This window comes from Poeciliopsis prolifica, unplaced genomic scaffold, assembly GCF_027474105.1.
Source record: "Poeciliopsis prolifica strain line A6 unplaced genomic scaffold, Auburn_PproV2 SCAFFOLD088, whole genome shotgun sequence".
Taxonomy (NCBI): domain Eukaryota; kingdom Metazoa; phylum Chordata; class Actinopteri; order Cyprinodontiformes; family Poeciliidae; genus Poeciliopsis; species Poeciliopsis prolifica.
The window spans coordinates 338,588-358,611 of NW_026562463.1; the positions used below are offsets into that span (position 1 = coordinate 338,588).

General features: G+C 35.6%; 1 protein-coding gene across 1 annotated transcript in view; it reads left to right on the plus strand.

Annotated features, from left to right (window-relative positions):
- Nucleotides 1-20,024, plus strand: part of LOC129353343 (protocadherin-15-like) — a 204,991-nt gene that overhangs the window by 20,920 nt on the left and 164,047 nt on the right. Inside the window, exon 2 of the mRNA XM_055022626.1 lies at nucleotides 5,487-5,637. Within this exon, the coding sequence (XP_054878601.1) occupies nucleotides 5,505-5,637 (133 nt within the window). The 5' untranslated portion in view covers nucleotides 5,487-5,504. The remainder of the gene's footprint in view (nucleotides 1-5,486; nucleotides 5,638-20,024) is intronic.

Consider the following 20,024-nt stretch of genomic DNA (forward strand, 5'->3'; position numbering starts at 1 on the left):
ATGCTGCAAAATAGAGGGGATTATTGCAAAGCTTTAAGAGAACTCTGGTTCCTAATTTAGGAGTGAATGACTAAGATTGATGATAAATATCAATATTAGTAATCAAACTCCCATATGCATAGTTTACAAAATACTACATCATACATTTCCATAGGCTTTCTGCTATAGAAAGGAGGTCAAAAGTGGAAAGTACCAGTACAACATTCTAAAAAATAGATTTTTGTGCAGATACAAAAAGTTTGAGCTGTATTTACAATTCTGTTTGCCCGAAGAGTGCTTTGACGTTGGGTCTGTTGTTTGTGTTGAAGTAGAAACCGTGATATTTTTTTTTTCTCCCACAATGCTTTACTTTCCAAATTTTCATTTCTTGCAAGAGCTCTAAAGCACTTTGTAGTAGCCAAAGATAATTTTCTCAGACATCCAACAATAAGGAAATTGTCCTTCTGTACTGGGAAAGAATGTTTGTGCAAGACAATTAACCTCTCATTGTGAGCCGTATCAGATAACGCTTTTGGGGAAAAAAGGAACATTGGAAATAAAAGAATGGGAAAAGAGAAATTTTGACATCAGAGAACCTGAAAAAGCTGACAGACATTGATGAACAGTACTGGCAAACATGTAGACGAACTGACAGATGGGGGAAATTCCAGCTCTGGGACTTCAAGGAAAATATTGCAATTTGTCTTTTTCAGCAAAAACACTCAATTTCAGTACCAAGGTCTTATCTGTCATTTGGACTGACAGAACTTTGATCACAAAGTTTATGACCTTACACAAGATACAAAAATCTCCTCCTTTCCCTCAAGGCTACTGAGTCTGTATTACCAGTTTTAGCTCTCACAAAGTTTATTGTTGTCTTTTCTAATAATTTTTTCTCGGTTTCTTTCGGATTTCCATCTATCTTGTTACTTCTGTTTCAGTACCGACATTCTATTTCACACTTGCCTCATATTATCTGTATTTTCTATTAATTTGTACATCTTCCTTGTGATCACACTTGATTCAAAGGTTGTTCATCTTTAGTAAAACCAGTGCAGGTCACAAACTCCGCCTAGGAGATTCTTTTTTCGTCTCACTGCTTAGTTTGAACTTCTTTTTTGTATCGCAGTCTCTTGTAGTTGCTTGTCACTCCTTTTGTTTAAGCCTTCCCTCCTGTCTCTTCTCTCGTTGTCTGATCGGCCCCCGTCTCTCCGGTTCCATCGAATTTCCATGTTTCGTTTTCTTTGAATATGCCTGCCTCTCTGTGGGGTGTATTTCCGCTCCTCTCTAGAGGAATCAAACTTTTTGAAGTTCTAGCAGTAGAGAAGTGCCTTCAGCCCTAATACACTTTATTGTGGTTTCTGACACTTACAGCATGGTCTGCAATTGTTTGCAACAGAGCTGTCAATAGAAGACAAGAGAATTAAACATGAGCCAGCTATTCTTCCTGGCTCTGACATTGTCTGAGTGTTGTTATCCTGAACTGATCCCGACTGGGACTGTTCTGCAGTGATAACAACTGGTGAGTCATGAAGAAAGATAATTTATTCATTATCCTCAGTTTTCTTAGAAGCTGTGCAGGTGCTTGCCAGCATTAAACAGGATTAGAATCAAACGTTTAACTGTTTGATCTTTATTATGCTGTTTAGAAGCAATGATATGCTGTTGCTGGTATTAATTGTAGAGATTTGTTTATAAAAGTATTGATTCACTGGTTCTGATTTGATCTACTTCAGCTGTCTTCCACTATGTCAGTGCGTATCAGTGCTGACATTATTCAATAAATGAACAATTACATTTTGAAAACATTAGGCTGGGTAGAAATCGTCTTCAATAAAAATCTTTTCTGGAACTTTGATCCTGGAATCTAGTGAATAGTTTTATAACTTTTCAAATAAAATTAAAAAAATGTTTTTATGCTTCTTTGCCTAGTTGTTGCAATAAGACATTTTCTTTTTAAATAAAATTTGAAAATTGAAATCGGCTTCAAACGTTTTAAAAAACAACGGATTCATTTATTATTTTTATTTTTGGATGCATGCAGTGTGCACTGTGCACCTTTTAAACCATCATCAATGGATTTAATCATCTATTATAAATGATTTAACTGTAAATCCTTTACAGGGTGTAACTGAAGTCAAAGTGTCTGACTAAGACATGTGCACCTTTTCACAGGACTTAATGTACACAAAGCAGAAGGCAGGGAGTTAAGGATAAACTCACTTTGCATACAATGATGAACAAATGAACTGACCTTCACCTAATTATATCAAAGGCAAAAATGACAAAATTCTATAATATTTAACATTTTCAGATGTCAGATTTGCATTCCCCCCTCTGGTCCAGATTGACGTGCTGTTCAGACCTCACCTGGATCAGAGTTCAAGTTTCAAGAAACCTGATCTGGGTGGCCTGCCTGCAATGAGACAATGTTTATTCCTCTTACTGTATACTTGAGTTGAACTTAGGATAGTACATAGAGTAAGTAGCCTTTTCCCATTTGATTTCATAGCATCATTCATGGAACACATTGTCAGGCTGTAATGAGGACTATTAAATGTAAAATCACCACAAAACAACCAAACCTGCTTCAGTAAGACACTTTTTCAACTGTATTTATTATCATTGTAACAGTATTATATTTTGGGGACCACTCTCCAAAATATAATACTGAAATCATTTAGAAATCCTATTTAGGGAAATATAGTTCATCATATGAAACTGTTTTGGTTCTGCTTGATATAAATTAACTGATAAAAGATGAGTTCATCAGTAAGGAGGACGAAGCCCAATCTAAACATGAGGGAGGAAAAGTGATAATATATCAACACAGCTTACACTGCTTTTCTTCTTATCTCAGAATTGATTAATATTGGCCAAATAAGGGAAAAAAAATGTCTTTATCCCCTCAAACAACTGTCTGATTTTCATCTTTAGAGGATCATTGCATTATCACTTAATCTTGGTGCAGATTGAAATGATTTCACAATATTCTGTACCTGCTGAGATCTGTTCAGTTCGTAGAGTTCATCTTTTTTTCTTGTAGGGCATAACAGTTTAATCAGTGAGGGAACTTCATGCCAACTCAGTTAACATATTGAACGGCATAAGAAAATGGAATAATTAAACTTCAGCGCTTTTTATTGTTAGAGACAACATAGGACATTGAACTGAAAGAAATCTGAAGTAGCCATAAAAAAAACTCAGATAAAACAAGCAGCAAACTCCACACTGACCTTCCCTCTCTGAGGCAATTGTATATTGCGATTTTTCTGACTTTTAGACTTTTATTGAGCTTTTATTGACCTTAAGACTGCATGATCGTTAAAGAAACACACATCACTTTTTAGATACATTTTGTGGCATCATGTTTAGATATTTGCGGGAAAAAATGGATTGCAAAATGGACAAATTAAACTTGAAAACATATCAAACATGAATGGGATATTTTTAAATTGCAGCCCAATAGTGAATCACTTCTATATTTATGAAGTCAAAAGACATTTAATGAGTAGATTGTGCACAATGACTGGAAGTATCTAGTTGTATTTTATCTTTTGTCACAGTTAACTAAGAGAAATAAAATACGACAGGAATGCAGATTAAATGTTTTGTTCAAATGCATTCTTGCCATTGTTTTTCTTGTTTGACAGATTGCAACATATTTTTGTATATCTGATATGATTTCAAATCTTCTCAAAGCATCACAAATGGAAGGGATGCAAACAAAGTCTCGTGTGCCATCTCTTCTTCAATTGCCCTGTGGCTCAGTCTTTTGAAAAATAACTGAGTTATTTATAAAACTCCTATGCAGGTCTGACATTACATTAGGGATGCATAAACATCTCAAATATTAGGATCAATAAAAGCAACTGCTGTGGGGGTTTGGGGGGGAAATGCCTTTGGGTTTTCTGATCAAGACTGAGTATCCTCACAATGTCAGATGTCATCCGTTCCCTCCACAGACATTCTCTGGTACTTTATCCAGCACATCCGCTTACACTCCCAAATGAATAGATGAAAACGGCAGAACTGAGATCATGCCCACATTATGTGTCTGAAGTGTCAGCCTCGAACAAAGTTAGCGGTTTAAGTCAGCTAGATTTCACCTCTGGGGCTTCGTAGAATATCCCAATTACATTTTCATTGTCAACCAACTCAATCTCCATTGAGAGAATAGGGGCAACAGTAATCTGACTCTGCCACAGTAATGTCTGCCATGGGAGCTTCATGAATCACTTCTAATTAAACCGGTAACTCTTTTTGTTCCTTAAAGGGAAGAACTTAATAGCTCTTTCTGAAAGGACATTGTTTAGCATGTTTTGGGTAAAGGTGTTACTCCCGTGTGTAAAGAAAATTGTTTTTAGTTGCATATTTTTGTCAGTGTCTGCTCAACGTGCAATCAGTTGATAATGCAAGAATTTACATGAAATAAAAATTATTTAATTGTTTTTTTTTTTTTTGCTTGCGTTATACATTTTTTCTCTATTCACTTATCCAAACACTCAAAATGAAATGAAACCATCTGGACTGTTTGTGCTGAGAACCCAAGGATGCTTTCTGTTGCACTCAAAAATATTTATGCAAATGCATAAACAGTCAGTCAAGATGCCTGATGACTTTGAGTTGAAATCAATCCATTATAAATCTGTAGGGAAGCCCATTACAGTACATTCAGAGCAAAAACGTTTGTTGAACTTCTGGACTTTTTCTCTTTTTTGCTATTTCTATAATGCATAATTATTTTAATATTAAACTGCTTGAACAACAACAAAACAAGCTGCACTTGCTTAAATAAATAAGGATGTCAGGTCAATGTATTTTTTTTCATGCTTGCTTCTCTATGTAGCTTTTCAAATGTGGCAGATTTTCCACAGCAAGATTTGAAATGTATCTGACACGTCCGGCTTTTTATCCAACACAAAGTTACCTTCCTCACCATCATTTTCCTTTCTCTGTCTCCTTTTCTTTAATGTTTGCCATCCTAAAAAACCCCTGCAATTTCAAGTGTTAACACAAAGACCAATTAAAGATTTTCGATTTTAGTGTGCTTTTCGTTCTTCAAAAATAAATATTAAATGGTATCTAGGCTTTAGAGTTTTTAGATCTTTATCTTAGGGATGCATCACAGGGAACTGTCAACGTGAAAACCTGTAAAGAAAATATTTTCTTTGAAGGCTATGTCTGTAGGGAAGAGTGCATACAGTTAAGATGCATCAAATCTTATTTTGTTCCTTAGAGCAAGTAGTTTCTGTCGAAGACAAAGGATGATTCCCATTAGCTTAATCTGTACCCACCCTGTTCGGACCTACCCTCCTCCCCACTGACACCCACTGAAATCGATACAGCCCAAACAACCCAAAGTTTGACATGCGTTTCCTTTCATTTTTGAGCAAGAAAGCCACAGGTCACTGGATGTTCTTTTTCACTCCCACAGCTGGAGATGTGGCTAATGATTGGAGACAACCAACATTAATGTCTTCCTGTCTCCTCCCTTTTCTACGCAGCTGGATGCTTGTTGAAGCATGGTGGTGAGGATGGTTAGAACACGATTAATGGGGCCGCCGTCACGAGGCCGAGTCAGATGGATGAATGTAATGAGAACTGGACTCCTTCATCTCCTGCTGCTATCAGCCTGCCTCGGCCAAGACACAGAAGGTAGAGTGTCTTTCTTTGCAAGTCCTCCTGTCCCATTCGTCTCATTGTCTTGTCTTTTTATTCTTCGAAGTAATTCTGTCTGACTGTTCTCACCTGTAGCAAGTCATGCATAGAATTAATGTATGATATATTTACTATAATTCTCTGCTGGTCTTTAGTACTTCCTGTTTATTTTCTGTTTACAAGTTTTCGTTTGCCTTTTGAAATTAAAATCATTAGCTTATTCATACTTTCACAAAGGTAACATTCATCAGTTTTTAGTTGATCTCATCTGTGTGGTGAGATTAGTGGCCTGTCCCACCAAATGGGTTACAGATTGTACTTAATTGCATCAAGTTATTTCATTTTTTTTTTTTTGTTTTATCACTCATGTGACTCTGTGACAACACAGCCCAAAAAAAAAAAAAAAATGTTTTTATCATTTCATGAACTTTTTTGCTGAGCCAGAGGAAAGACCCACTTTGATTAGCATTCAGAGGCAGTTTTATGCGGCACTGGCAGGTACCATAGATGGAACATCTGCTGTTTTCGTTTTACATCACTCAGAAAAACCATAACTCTTTTCAAATTCCATGAAACCAAAATCATATGCTTCCAGAAATCAAAGAATACTGGAGATTGTAAGTGGCTTACACAAAATTATGAGCTGTTTGTAGTCAGTTTGGAAATATCCTGGAATCTTCTAAGAAAAACTTTTTTTTTTTAAATTTCACATTTAGTACTGTACAGGATATTTGGTTTTTAAATTGATTTTCTGCTTCACAAGCAAATGTTCCAGTTTTTGGCTCTGAGTTGTGCAGATTCAAGATTTTTTTTTTCATAATTCCAGTGTTATACTCATAATTGCTTTGAGCAATGATAGGTTGGACATCAGTGCACTTAATCTTATGAGGTCATGTTAGGTGACTGCTCTTCCAATTCATAAAGTCACCATGAGCCATAACTTTCAATCAGTTATGAGTTTCATTTATCAAAAGTGTTTTGGTGAAGTGTCTTCATTAAAGTAGGATGTCCGAATTTGTTCATCAGCAGCCATTCAGTGCCTCAGTGGCCTGGTAATGAGCCATTCATTTGAGTCATGTTATGCAGAAGAAGGGATGCATCTGGAGGACTGGACTTTATCATCTCTGCTGGAGGCTTCAGAACTTGAAGATTAATTTGAAATTTAAGAAATATTTATTATTGTGCATTTATTTAAATTCTTTTTAATAAAACTGCTATTGTTTCTATTTTTTATTAATCTACTTTTTGTCTTGGCCAGGTCTCCCTCACAGAACAGATTTTTGATCCTAAGGGGGTTTAAAATAAAGGGTAAATACTCCACAGTTCACTTGCCTTTAGATGTTCTTATAGGGTGAAGTGTATTTTTCAAAACATTTTATGCAACTCTATTCAGCAAAACCAATGCATTTTCCCCCCCAAATTAGTTAAGATCTGCCAATTACATTCACATATGGCTGCAACATAAAAGCTGTTGCTTACTGAGTTTTACTACATGCATTTTTTTGTACTCCCTTACAGCAACCTGACACCTGAGGAGATAAAATCAGTAAAAGGTGTCAAACGATACAAACTTTTCAGGGCTGCTGCTCCGTTTGCCGAGCCAGCAGTGAGGGGACATCAATGAAACAGTCAAAAGAGATGACAGCAACAGAGTGACAGGCTGCAGAAAGACATGGGACTCATAGCCACAGTGGCGTAATAGGACTGATCTTGATGACAGGCCTTGTATAGTTTCTTCACTTTGGCCAAAGTTTGAAGGAATATTTTTATTATCTTTTTGGTATAATGGGCTGATTGCAATATTTTTTTTATTCTTAAATGTAACACAAATGGTGTCTTTGCAAACTTCTATGAGCAGGTTTGGCCAAAGTGTTTCCTCCTCCGTTAACTGTGTTCGAGTCGATCCTATTTTTCATGTATCCCCTTACAAACCTGATGAAGTTTAGATCACTACTCTGCAGGGGCAACACCATCTGGCGCAGGACTCCTTCTCGTCTCTGTAGATGGTTCTTTATGGCTCTGGCTGCATTTTTGGAACAAAATAATGAATGTGCGCCTGAACAGACCCATCCCGTATGGTTGTTAGTGATGGATCAGACTGTAAAACTTCCTAACGTATTACAGCACTGTGCCTAAGGGCAGTATCACAAACCTGGCCGAAATGCTACAGGCCCAGCTTGTTACTCAGTTGTGGTGGTCTGGAGGGATGGAAACATAGCCATTTGTTATCACTGTTCTGCTGTGACCCATTAAAAGGAAAAAGTTTGGAGTTTGTGATGTTGTGAAAGTTATCAAGTTTAACATCTGCCTACTTCACATCAAATTTGAAGTCAGAAAGAAGATTGGATTGGTTTTCAAGTGATAGCTCTTCAGTGTAAAAATATCACTCCTACATTGGATTTGTTAAACTCGAATGACAAAAAACACAAACTTTGGCATCTGCTGACAATCTTGCACTAGGAGGTGTAGATGCAGCAGAAAATTTAAATTGACTGAAATCTCTACGTTGGTGAAAGTAGATCTGCCACAGTCAACAAAAAAATCAATCACATAATAAATTAAACAGAACTCAATTTCCCTTTGGATTATCTAGTTTTTCTCTTTTTTCTCTCTCTCTCTTTTTACCAAATTTCAGATGACTAAAATCTTAGTCTGGTGCTTTGGTTTTATGTGAAGATTTTTGTTTAGACAGACTTTATAATTAATTTTTTGTTTCTTTTGCTTTTGTTTATTTTAAAAATTAAATGTCTTCCAGTCTCATGGTTAAATATTTATTTAATTTTAAAGTTTATTGATCTTTTAGAATCTCTTTTTGCTGTGTTATGCCATTATTGCTGTGTTACTTGAAAACGGTCTCAGAAACAAAAGATTGAATCATTTATCACAGTAACTTCTGGGATAATTTACCCTCCATCTCCATTTGTTATTGTGACAGGTTTATTTGCAAGGTTGCTTTGTTTACATGTTTACCCCACTTTTCAAAATGATAAAAAGAAAGTTAAATCATAATGAAAGGCACAACAATTAGAAGTGAATTTAGTTTAAAAATTTAATTAAAAATGAAACTCATTCAGTTTAGTTCTGTATTTATTGTGCACCTTTTTCAACCACATTTTTTTTTCCTTCCACTTAACTTTCAAATAATATACTTGGATACAGCAGTCTGAAAACAGCCAGCTTCTATCTAATGACCTTTTGTGACGCATTCTCCATGTGGATGATGTCAGCACCTGTCTGCTGAACACCTGCAAAGTCAGCATCTTCCTGATGATTGTGTTGGTCATAACATTACACTCCCTTTTCATGTGAAACTCTATTTGGTGTTTTCAGCTCAAACCCCCAATGTATCCGAAGTGTTTCTGTAAGATTTGATTTTCTCTTTTTGCTTTGAGTTACAGAAATAGATTTGGTTTTTGATTATATTCTAATTTATTGAGATGCACCTCTGGTGTTTCTCATCTCTGCTATAAGGTATATGTCATTTTCCTGCCAGTGGGAATGACTAATAGAAAGAAAATAGGAGTGAAGATTATCAGGTTGAAAAACCAGCCACGTTCCTTTTCCCTTGAACTAAAGGCAAACCAGAGCAGCTTAAAACCTAAATTAAATCATCACTGATGGGATAGATCAGCATAATGCACTCTTGACTTTCTGCTCAATTTATCAGAATATTAATTTTCCATTCCACCCTTGGGTTTTGAGATTTATCTGCTTGGCATTTAGCTGAGGGGGCTGCAGCCAAAGGTGAACATCTGCAACTTTTCTTTGGCAGGTTAGAAGTGGATCATATTTGCATCAAGAGTGTTTGGAGAAATTGTACACGTGTTTGAAACCAAGGAATTCTGACACTAAACTCTCAGTAGAGCACACACTGTGCAACCGGTTTATTTACTTACAGCTGTAAACCCAATCACATGTCTCAGAAACAGAGTGACAGACAAAACTGTGGCATTTCTGCTCATGACATTAGTATTTATCCTAATAATACTGGGCTTCCAGAGAAGTAAATGTTATTTTAGTCAGTTTTGGTCTCATAATACGGATCATTGTCATTGTGTTTTAATGAGCATGGGTCCCAAAACAAACAATGGTTTTAACTGGTTGGATGCCATGCTATAAGCCTACTGTATTTTAATTGGCTGAAGCATCAAGACACAAGCCATACGCTTTGGTTTCCAAGGTGAGAAGAGCACCATTACATTTTTAATGAACCTTATTCCCACAAAAGACCACATAATGTGCTAAATAAAGCATTTGGCTTGGCAGTTTGAGAACTCTAAACCTTCTTTATTTCTTTCCTTTGAAGCTTTTTTTTAAACTTCTGATTACATTATCAGGTTTTATTTGTCTTTACTTAAGGCAGTTTGACAATAAAACATTTCTCATTCAAGACAGGAATGCAAGCCAACATCTTTTTATAACTCCCATACTTGAGCTGATTATGACTTAATGTAAAATAGCAAGCGTGTGAATTATTCTTTACCTTGCTGTTTTAATTAAATATGTCTGCTCACATAGTTTATAACAAAAACCCACTCTAACTTGTCTTGTGTTGTGAGAAATATGCTTGCATTTATAATGGCTGGTCCAGAGTATGGTAAAATACTTTTACTTTGAAGCAGCAAAAAAATAAAAAAAAAAATAAAAAATTAAAATGATTGTGCAAACTCCTGTGACTCTGACGAGCTGGTCATGTCAAATCTTGATTATTCTATCATAGCTTTGATCTCATTAAAACTTTTTTCTCATAATTTTATGACTTTCTTCTGATAATATAGCATCTTTTTTTCTCTGCTATGGTTACAACTCTGATGTAACTATAATGTGGTCAGATGTCCACGGAAGACATACATGAGCCTCTAGTTGTAAATTTGCAAGGATAAGAAAGTTTAGATGAGGGATGGATGGATTCTGACTTTATTTCCCTAAAACTAGCACTTTATTACGATAAAAGAGTTGTAGTTCAACCGTAAACTTTATTGTAGACAATTGAACGTTCGCTTTTTGCTTGCGTAGTGTCGTTTATAGATTCATGTTTAAAAATTCATGACTACAAATGAGCAGTTCGCGTAAAGGCAAAAAGAGGAAAGAAAATCTAAAATATTTAAAGGGAGCAATTCAAAATTATATAAAATTGATCAACTTTTCTTTAAAGCACACATTCTAAATTTTTGAGCACCACTGTTTGTTGCATTTCTTGTAATTGAAAAAGTAGAAACCTTCACATATTCTCTTATACATATCTGTATGGATGAGATCTGACTGTACTGAAAGCCATTCAGATGAAAGATGTGCTATTTTGAAGAAACAAGCAAAAAAAAAATGCTATGCTAAAATACTAAGTCCTTTTGATCTTTTTTTGACAATCATTTGGTGTTGTTTATTAAGACTTGTAAACCTAGCCTAACTGCAGGACTTCAAAGAATAATAATTCACCACTGGAGATTAAGAGATGTTTGAAAAATATTTACTTTTTGTAATGGTGCTTCAGAAGAGTAAGCTCCACTTTTCTTACCAAAACAGTCTCTCATTAAACCTCTTAAAGTCAAAATAGCAAAACAATATATATGTTGAACCCTGTTTGAATAGCTTAAGATAATACTACACCGAATCAAGAAGAGGTCATGGTCGTCACAAATTATTATGATGATGTTGGAACAGTTTGGATGCACTGTGACCAATGCATTCTGGTGTGACAGCATCACTCTGAATAAAATCACTGATACTGCTTTGGGTTCACGGTTTATATTAGGAATAGCAATATCTATAGAGTAAATACACACAGGAGAAAATGGAAAATGCTCAACAAAGCTGTTGACTCTGTTTTATAAAACCAACAAAAAAAGAAACAATTTTAAAACCCATTTAAATAAACATATTATCTTGACAGCTCTTATTCTATATTTGTGTTGATTTATTTATTTTTTCTCCTTTAAACATGTCAGAGCTTCATTGTTTTTCCCACAAAGATATCTAAAGGTTGGGTTCAGGAATCAATCCACTCTTTTCACTGAATGTTTTACAGCTAAAAAATATTAAATGTAAGATGTTACTTGGCAGCAAGCACTTTTTGAAAACTCATTGTCCACTTTATTAGGTGCTGTTGTTCAGTGGCTTTTTAACACACATATCAAATCAAACAGATAAGTTGCAGAAACTGTGTATTTAGACATCTGGTCATGGTGAAGATGACTTACTGAAGTTAAAATCCAACATCTGAGTGGGAAATAAATGGGATACAAAAGACTTTGCACTGTGCTACTTTTCACACACAACTCTTTATTAGGCTAACAGAGAATAGTAAGAGAGAGAGAACTTTATGTCAAAGACTCGATGACAGGCTGGTGGTGGTAGTATCATGGAGTGGGAATATTTTCTTAGCACATTGTGAGCTAGTAACTGTGAGGTGAGGATATCATGTTCATCACTTTGTGAATAAAGCATACCTATCTGTTAATGGGAGCAGGGCAACATGGTGCCAAACTCAAACTGGTTGTTTGAACAAGAAAATGATTTTGCTGTGACTTGGTGACCTCTGCAGTCACAAACTTACAGTAACTCTGATCCTATCATTTCTATATGAACCTATTAATGAAATGTTGACATCTTCTTGATTCCAAGTCAAACTTAACTCAGTCCTTAAGGTAACAGGATGTCCAACACAGCACTAGCTATTGTGCATTTTAAATGTATCCAGTGACTAAAACTTGATTTTTTTTTTTTGTATCTCTCTGTGGTAGAAGTGTATTGTTGGATTGAAATAGTAAATGGCAATGTGCGTGATTTGATGGACAGTGTTGCCATTGGAAAACTGCACTTTCAATATGATCAGGTTATTGTCTAATATTTCAAATTGTTTGATCTGAAAAGCAAGTGACATAGAAGCTAAAACAGGAGATGCCGCCACAGCAAATACTTTTAAAACAGTAAGGTGATAAGCCCATTTTAATATCAGATTTTTTTTTGTCTTCCTTTGTGGTTTGATGTCTCTTTCATCTGTCATCACATCAGGAAGCTGCCTCTTTCTCTTGCATTTCCCTTTATCTGAATCTTTCCTCTGCCAAGCGTTTCTTCCCATAAGCACTTGTGATCTCCCTCCTGTCCATGTACCCCCTCTCTAACGTTCACTGCTACTTCTTTAGATTGGTTTTCCACAATTTCTTCCCTCCCCTCTCAGATTCCCCTCAGTTTGCATCGACCTTTTCCTCTACTTTCATCACTATCAAACTTTAGTTCATTCAAAAATAATTCCTATTTGCTAAAAGCGGCAAAATTCCAAAGCGTGCTCGAAATTCCTTTTCTCGCAGATCCACTCTTTGTAATTTATCATCATGAAAACACGGATAACATGTTGTGGGAGGTTTTAACAAAAGTTTTCCATTGTTTGCTCATTTATATTCATAATTAGGTTCTATAATTACAAAAACACAGAGATGGTATTGACTTTTACACATTTTCTTATCCCACCATGAATAACAATCTACTCCGTTCATTTTTTTTAAGTTAACTTTACTTATAGGTGCTTAGGTGCAGTTTGCTGCTATTGCAGATTGGGCATGTTTTCTTAATGCGTCACAAATCTACCTGAAAAAGTACCAGATTTTTGTTTTCTTTTTAAATCAGGTAGATAATCTACCTGATTATGACAACGTCAAAATCAATTTACTCTTTTAAGAAGCCTGTTTTTTTTGTTAAGCAGGCTGGATATTGAAAAGTGCCCCATGGTAGGAATAACAATTCAAAATACAAATTAATTTTGCTATTAGCAATGTGGCCCTTGGGAAGATGAGATGAAACATTTTGACATAAAATAACCAAATCACAAAATCAACTGAAGGAGAGAACAGAAAAAGTGCATTACATTCTTTTTTAGTGCTCTGTATAAGTAGGTAGATTATGCTGTATACTGTTCTACAGCTACCTAATGACACTGGAAATGTAATTGCAGTTTTAAATTAAAGAACTGTCATTTTGTTTATGAATATGGATGCAGTATACCTCAAAGTCTAGGAAATTTGTGACACTTAAAAATTATTTTCTTGAATTAAATTTCAAATAGGTAATTCTGGTTCTCAGTTTAATTCATCAGTTAGTTTATTAAGCTAGTAAAAAGTTATTGATTATCAAAGAATTTGCTTTGTGTTAACGTCCTTCATTTGCTTCCCTGCACATATTTTCTATCAAGTTAAAGACATTTTTTAACTCGACATCGTACCGTTTACCTTCCACAAACTCTTACATTCTTCTGAGCCTGATGCCTTTTTAGATGACCAGAAGCTCAGTGTAGGTTATTGGTAGCTGGGTGCTAAGCCCAGCTTCATCTGATTAGTCACAGTTGTCAGCTGTGCTCAGTCATGTTCTCACTCAGAATTGATCTGACGCCCTGCAAAAGAGACAGAAAGTGAAGGAGAGAGAGCAGGAGTTGGGCTAATGAATGAGCTGGTGCGATGACAGAGTGGTGATTCCCTACAACAGGGTACTTGTGTGCCTGTGTGTGTATGTGTGTTTTTATGTGTAAGCACTTTAGCAATTCACTTTCTCTTGAGAGACATCAATCTAAAACAAGGTCACTCTGCATTTCTTCCACAATCCTTTCCTTTTATTAGCCTACTGTTCTTCTATCACCCTCCCATCACAAATCTCCACACTGGCCCCTTCTTCGTCTGTTGTTTCAGTCTTTCCCTACAAATTCTCCTCAGCCTTCCTGTTAGAGCATCGACTTGACAAAAAATCATTTTCCCTAACAAATTTCCTCTCCTCTGTACCCTCTCTGTCCTCCATGGATGAATGGAGAGATGAACAGGTGATGGATGAATGGCTGGCTGGTCGAATAGAGCAGAAAAGACAGAGAGGAATCTGACTCCAGGGAGGTTTGTAAATTGGTATACCTGCTGATGGAAGCTTAAAAAGGACATGACATGAGAATTTTTGGAGGAAATAACACCCCTTTTCTAGTCTGTCTGCGTTGATATTTTTAGCTTTTACAAATTTTGCTTTTTAGTTCTGTTGGATATGCATTTTTGGCCTGCAAGTGAAACATACACTGGGGTATTAAATAAAATACAGGACATATGGAAAACCTACAAAATGCTTGAACATTTTTGTTTATTTAGTTTAAATAATATGCTTCTCATAAACAGTTTATCTTTAAAGTGCACCTTGCATATTTAGTAAGATCAAAAAGGTTAATGTGAATACCCACACATAATGCTATGCTAAATATGCATCGTTTATATTATAAGGTAACTTATTCTTATTATATAAACTTGCAACTACCATAAAAAACAATGATTCTTGGATTAATTAGGGATTTAAAAAAAAAACAAAGATTCCATTTATGATCAATTTTATTTTAATTTTGCTCAAATACATAGCACATTTACAGTCCAGGGTCTTGATATCCTTTTAACTTGCAGCTCGAAACTTCAGTGTGTTGCATCTGAATTTTTTGAAACAGAGCAAAACAAAATTATGTATAATTGTGATCTGCAGAGAAAAATATAAAATATCTGTTTTTCCACTTGAAAAATGTGGCATTCATTGCAATCTGTCTCCCTGAATCAAGACTTTGTCAAACCCACTAAATCTCCTTTTTTCTTCTACTTCCCAATTACAGTGACAAAATATGAAACATTTTGGAATTAAACATTTCTTTTTTAGTTTTTATCCTTTGGGGATATTTTCAGTTATCCACCAACATCTGCACAAACATCTCTGGGAATAACTCCTTCTGGTATTAATGACTTCTTTCACTGTGTGTTCATAATATTATATCTCAATTCTTTTCAACCATCCTGGGATGTTTTTATTCATGGTCTCCATTCAAGGTAAGCCAAGCAAATGCATAGCAGATGGTAACAAGTAGAATTCAGTCAAGTAAAACGTACTCAAATTAGCATAATTCCTTTCACAATATGGTATGATTAAGGAAACCGCTCAAAAAAGACTTTGGAAAGTATTTCAAATTTGCAAAGAAAGTGCTAAATCAGAAAGTTAATAGCCACTCTGTTTTCTCATTAATTTTCTATACTCATCATCAGATGGAGGATCTGCATCAGTTGGCAAAGCTGAACTTGGAGCTTGTGGAAAACCTCATAGCATTTGTGGTATATTTAGTAAAAATTTGAAGTTCTACACACACTAAATATGGGTTTGCTGATTGATGAACAGAATTGAAATTTAGGTTTTACTTTTCTGGTTTTAGGAAAGATTATTTGAAGAATCAGAATCATAATAATTACAAAAGAAGATTTGAATATTTTCAATGCAACTGCAAAGTTTTTATCCCTATAGTAGAAGCATCTCTAAAGTCCCAGAATCAGCAGAAAGCAGGTTTTCTTGTTGCTGATACAGAAGATGTGCCACAGGTACAAAACACTGGAATGAAATGGCTTAATTACCTCCTTCTTGAGTAGTATGTTCATCAGAGCCTTGATAATGACCTAATTATTCTATTCAGGTTTGGTGCAGCACAAGCACATTGAGAAGTTGCAGGACAGTGGCCCTGTGATCTACAGAATATCTGCATAATATGAATAACAAATAACTGAAAAGAAAAAGAAGGCTTCTTGTCACCTGACAGTAAATGAAACCCCAAGGATTTGGGATCATTTTAGTCATCACCATGATACACTTGAATTGCAACAATGCTCACTTTATCACATCTGTCACACTGGACGTATGCAGTAGAGGCTGATCCCATTTCTCAGAGTTTAATGTATTAGATAACAATCTCTAACTATTTTCAATTCTACTCAGTGTCAAAGAAGGGTCTGAAGATGGTTGTTGCCCCACACCTATCCCAAGACCAAATCAAGTCCAAGACCAGAGTGCATAGAGACTGAGATGCACTCTGTCCTAGACGTGGACTGTAGTTTATTTTTGCTACTCTTGTTTCTGCCATGATAGCTTAAATTCCCTGCGTGTGAGACTAAAAAAAGGATTACCTTATCTTATTTTATAACTCTACTCTGTAATGGTGTTAATTCTTCCTCAGATTACTCTAATGTGTAGTTATTGTACATAGTAAGGCAAAAATTAGATGAAGCATAGATACACAAAACACAGTTCTACAAATATTTGAAAAACAAAGACAAACTAATTAGATAGTTGACATTTTAAGCTGTCATTAGGATCTTACATTAGCATTTATCAGCTCAGCAGCAACTGCAAACAGCCATGCCCATGTGTAGTCTCTACAGAATGGGGACCCTTAACTCAGATTTTGAAAGGCTGCCAACTTTTCCAAATCCAGCATAATCCTTGACAGACAAAGGTTGAAAGCTTAAAAGGATAAAACAAAGCAGCTTTCCTGTAATACAGTATGTTCAGCCTTCCTGTTAGCTGCCAAAATCTCTCTCCCTGTTTCAAAGCATCAACCTGAGTAAAAATTAATGGAAATTATTTCTTTTACCTTTTTATATTATTGCATTTCTTCAGATTTATCTTTAAATACCAAACCGAGACTCTACTTCTTCCTTCAGTAAGAACCGTCCCATCTGGTTTAAAGTCAGTTTGGTTATGCTTGAAGTCTGCTAATTATCATCTTACCAGTTAATCAGAGCAAGGCTAATTCTTTATACAATGATATAAAGTAATTTTATATTACTGATCATACTTGTCATACCAAACTTATAAAGATATTATTTTTAGTTTCCTTCAAGAAAAGGGTGACAACAATGAGCCAAATCTAAACATTTGTAACAGTTTTTTATTAGATTCTTGCAGATCAGCTTAACTCTCCCTCATTGGTGTTTCTAAGAATATATTAAATATCATTTAACAAACATTGATATTTCTGTACCTAGTTTGATCAGCACACATGAACACACAGTTAGCATTGTCCAGGTGCGACGCTGAGTCACAACCTCAGCATGTATATTTAATGGTAACCCAAGCATGTGTGAGCGATGCAGAAAGGCATATGGGCTCATTCGTGTGAACTGTTTAGAGTGATGTGAATGGACTTTGTGTTTTGTATGTGTGTGCATCTTGGATACAGTTGCTAAGCTGTGTGTTTGTGAGGGCTGAGACAACATGGCTTGTTCTCAGCCAGCCACAGAATGATCGGACTCTAGTGACTGCTTGTAGTCAAGTTACTTGTCTTCTTTTCCAGACAGACTCTGTTTGCTGTGGCCCTTGGTGCCTCTCTCACTTGTATCAAAACAAATTGGACCTAATGTGAATTTAAACACATTTAAAAAAAAACCCAAAAAAACAAGTTTGATGGAATGTGAATTAGTTTTTTTAATGACAGGAGTATTGTCTGAATGCAGAGGTGGTTGTCAAAGGTTTTTAGGTTAATTTTCATGAACTTGGTACCTTGAATGATTTGCCCTCTACCCTACAAAAATTGCCTCTCATTGAACTTTTTTATCAGCTCAGCAGAAAACAGACTCAGTCACTTTGACCTTTTTCTTTTTGACAGAAACAATACAGTTTAAAAAAAGAGGGAGAAGCATAATAATCACAAAAGAAAAAGTACAAGCACATTTTCATACACTTAAAGGGCATTAGAGCCTGCATACAGGAGTACTAACTATGACAGCACATTGAATTTGAAGGTGGGCCTGCCACAGTGTCAAAGAGAAGAAAATTAGCATTTTCATTGCCGTTAACCCTTAATCTTGAATTGCTTGCTGACACAGCTGAGAGAAGCAGAAGCACTGTAGCAACCAATTTAAGTGCTAATTGTACTCAGGCAAAATATATGTAAAATTTAAATTAAAAAAGCTGTCTGTTAAAATGTATATAGAGCTAGATTTCAAATTGCTTCAGCGGGTCTTCAACATATGAAACATTTATCTCCCTTTGTGATCTATTCGTCTTCATATACTGCTTAGTTATGAACCAGTTTCCTTTTATCATGTATTTTTTGATGGAAAATGGGCTGACAAGTAGAAATACTGTAAAGACATGGTATAGGAAAGCAGATGAAGCTAGCATGAGAAACTGAGAAAAGCAGGGAGCGCTGCCCCATAGAGAATGAATTGCTGGTCAGTAAAATACGAGGGGCATCAGCTTACACAGAAGGATAAAAAGGCAGTCAAGCACAGGATACACATCTGTCATCTGTGCCTACACACACTGGCCAGCTGGTGGAGTGTGATGTAACTAGTGATTGTTGTTTGATAGCTTATATAGCTTTCCTTCGCTGACCTGAAATGAACTTTTAGGAAAGCCTGAAAAGACCGATGGCAAAATCCTGAACCATAACCAGTTCTGCAATGTAGGCAGGAATTTTCTCAAAGTTCAGGTCAGGGCAGAGTTTTTTTTTCTTGTCTTGTTTTACTACGCTGTATATTGCACTCTGTGAATCACCCCTCATTACTCTGCTTCCTTCTAAAGTCACTTTCACACCAGGATAGTCAGGGGTGACTTGGTCTGATTCAATGGAGAATGCCAAAAATGATGTCTTCATTTGATTTGGTTGGATTCCAACATTGATTTTTAAAAGCACACTAAACTGTCTGGATAATGCAGTGAAATTACTACAAGAGCTTCTTCAAGATGATGCTTCCTGAAACAAAGATTGATCAGGTAGAAGCAGAAACAGCAAACAGAAGAAAAAACACCTAATCAATGGTCACTAATCCTTCCCCTTAACGGCGCTTGTTTGCAATGAAGACAGAGGAGTAGCATTGAATTAGTCCAGACTTTGAGTATCTCTTTGGTCTTTGGGTTTTTAACCTAAATGCTTTTTTGCAAGAAAAATGTCTTGTAAAATCAATTAGTGAGATAGCATCCTATGCAGCATATTTCTCTTTAGATGTTTTGAACGCTGCAGGTTTATCATCTTCTTGATAATAAAGTGAACTAACATTTTCAGGTAGACTGGTTTCACACAAACCAGTTTCACACAAACCCTAAACATAAACATAGAGAGGGGAATTACCTGGTCCATCTAAAATAGAGATGGTTACCTCTATAACTTGACTGTAGAGCTAAGAAATAATAATAAAAAAAACTTTCTTGGAGTATTTTAAAACCAATCTATAGATCAATGTTTTTTTCCTGTCTAGTACTGTTCCCAGAAACATTTTTTTTCTTCTAGTATAGATACTCAAATGTCTCCCTTGATACATTCAGGAACTGACATTTAATCTTATGAATTTCTTAAATTCAAGTAATGATGTTTTATTCTGTAAATATCTAACAGAATTTTTTTTTAAGCTGAAAGGAAACATTTGTAAGAACATCTTATCACATTGGAAGTGATTTTACCTAAGTATTTAACTTCATTTATTAATTCTGCTAAGGAGTTTTATGGACTTAAAATAAAATGTATAATCTAGCAGTCCCAATACAATGTTTGAAAAAACCCCAAGGTCTGGTTTTTCAGAGCTGTTGTCCTGCAAGCGGCTCATCATCTGGTCTCTACTGAG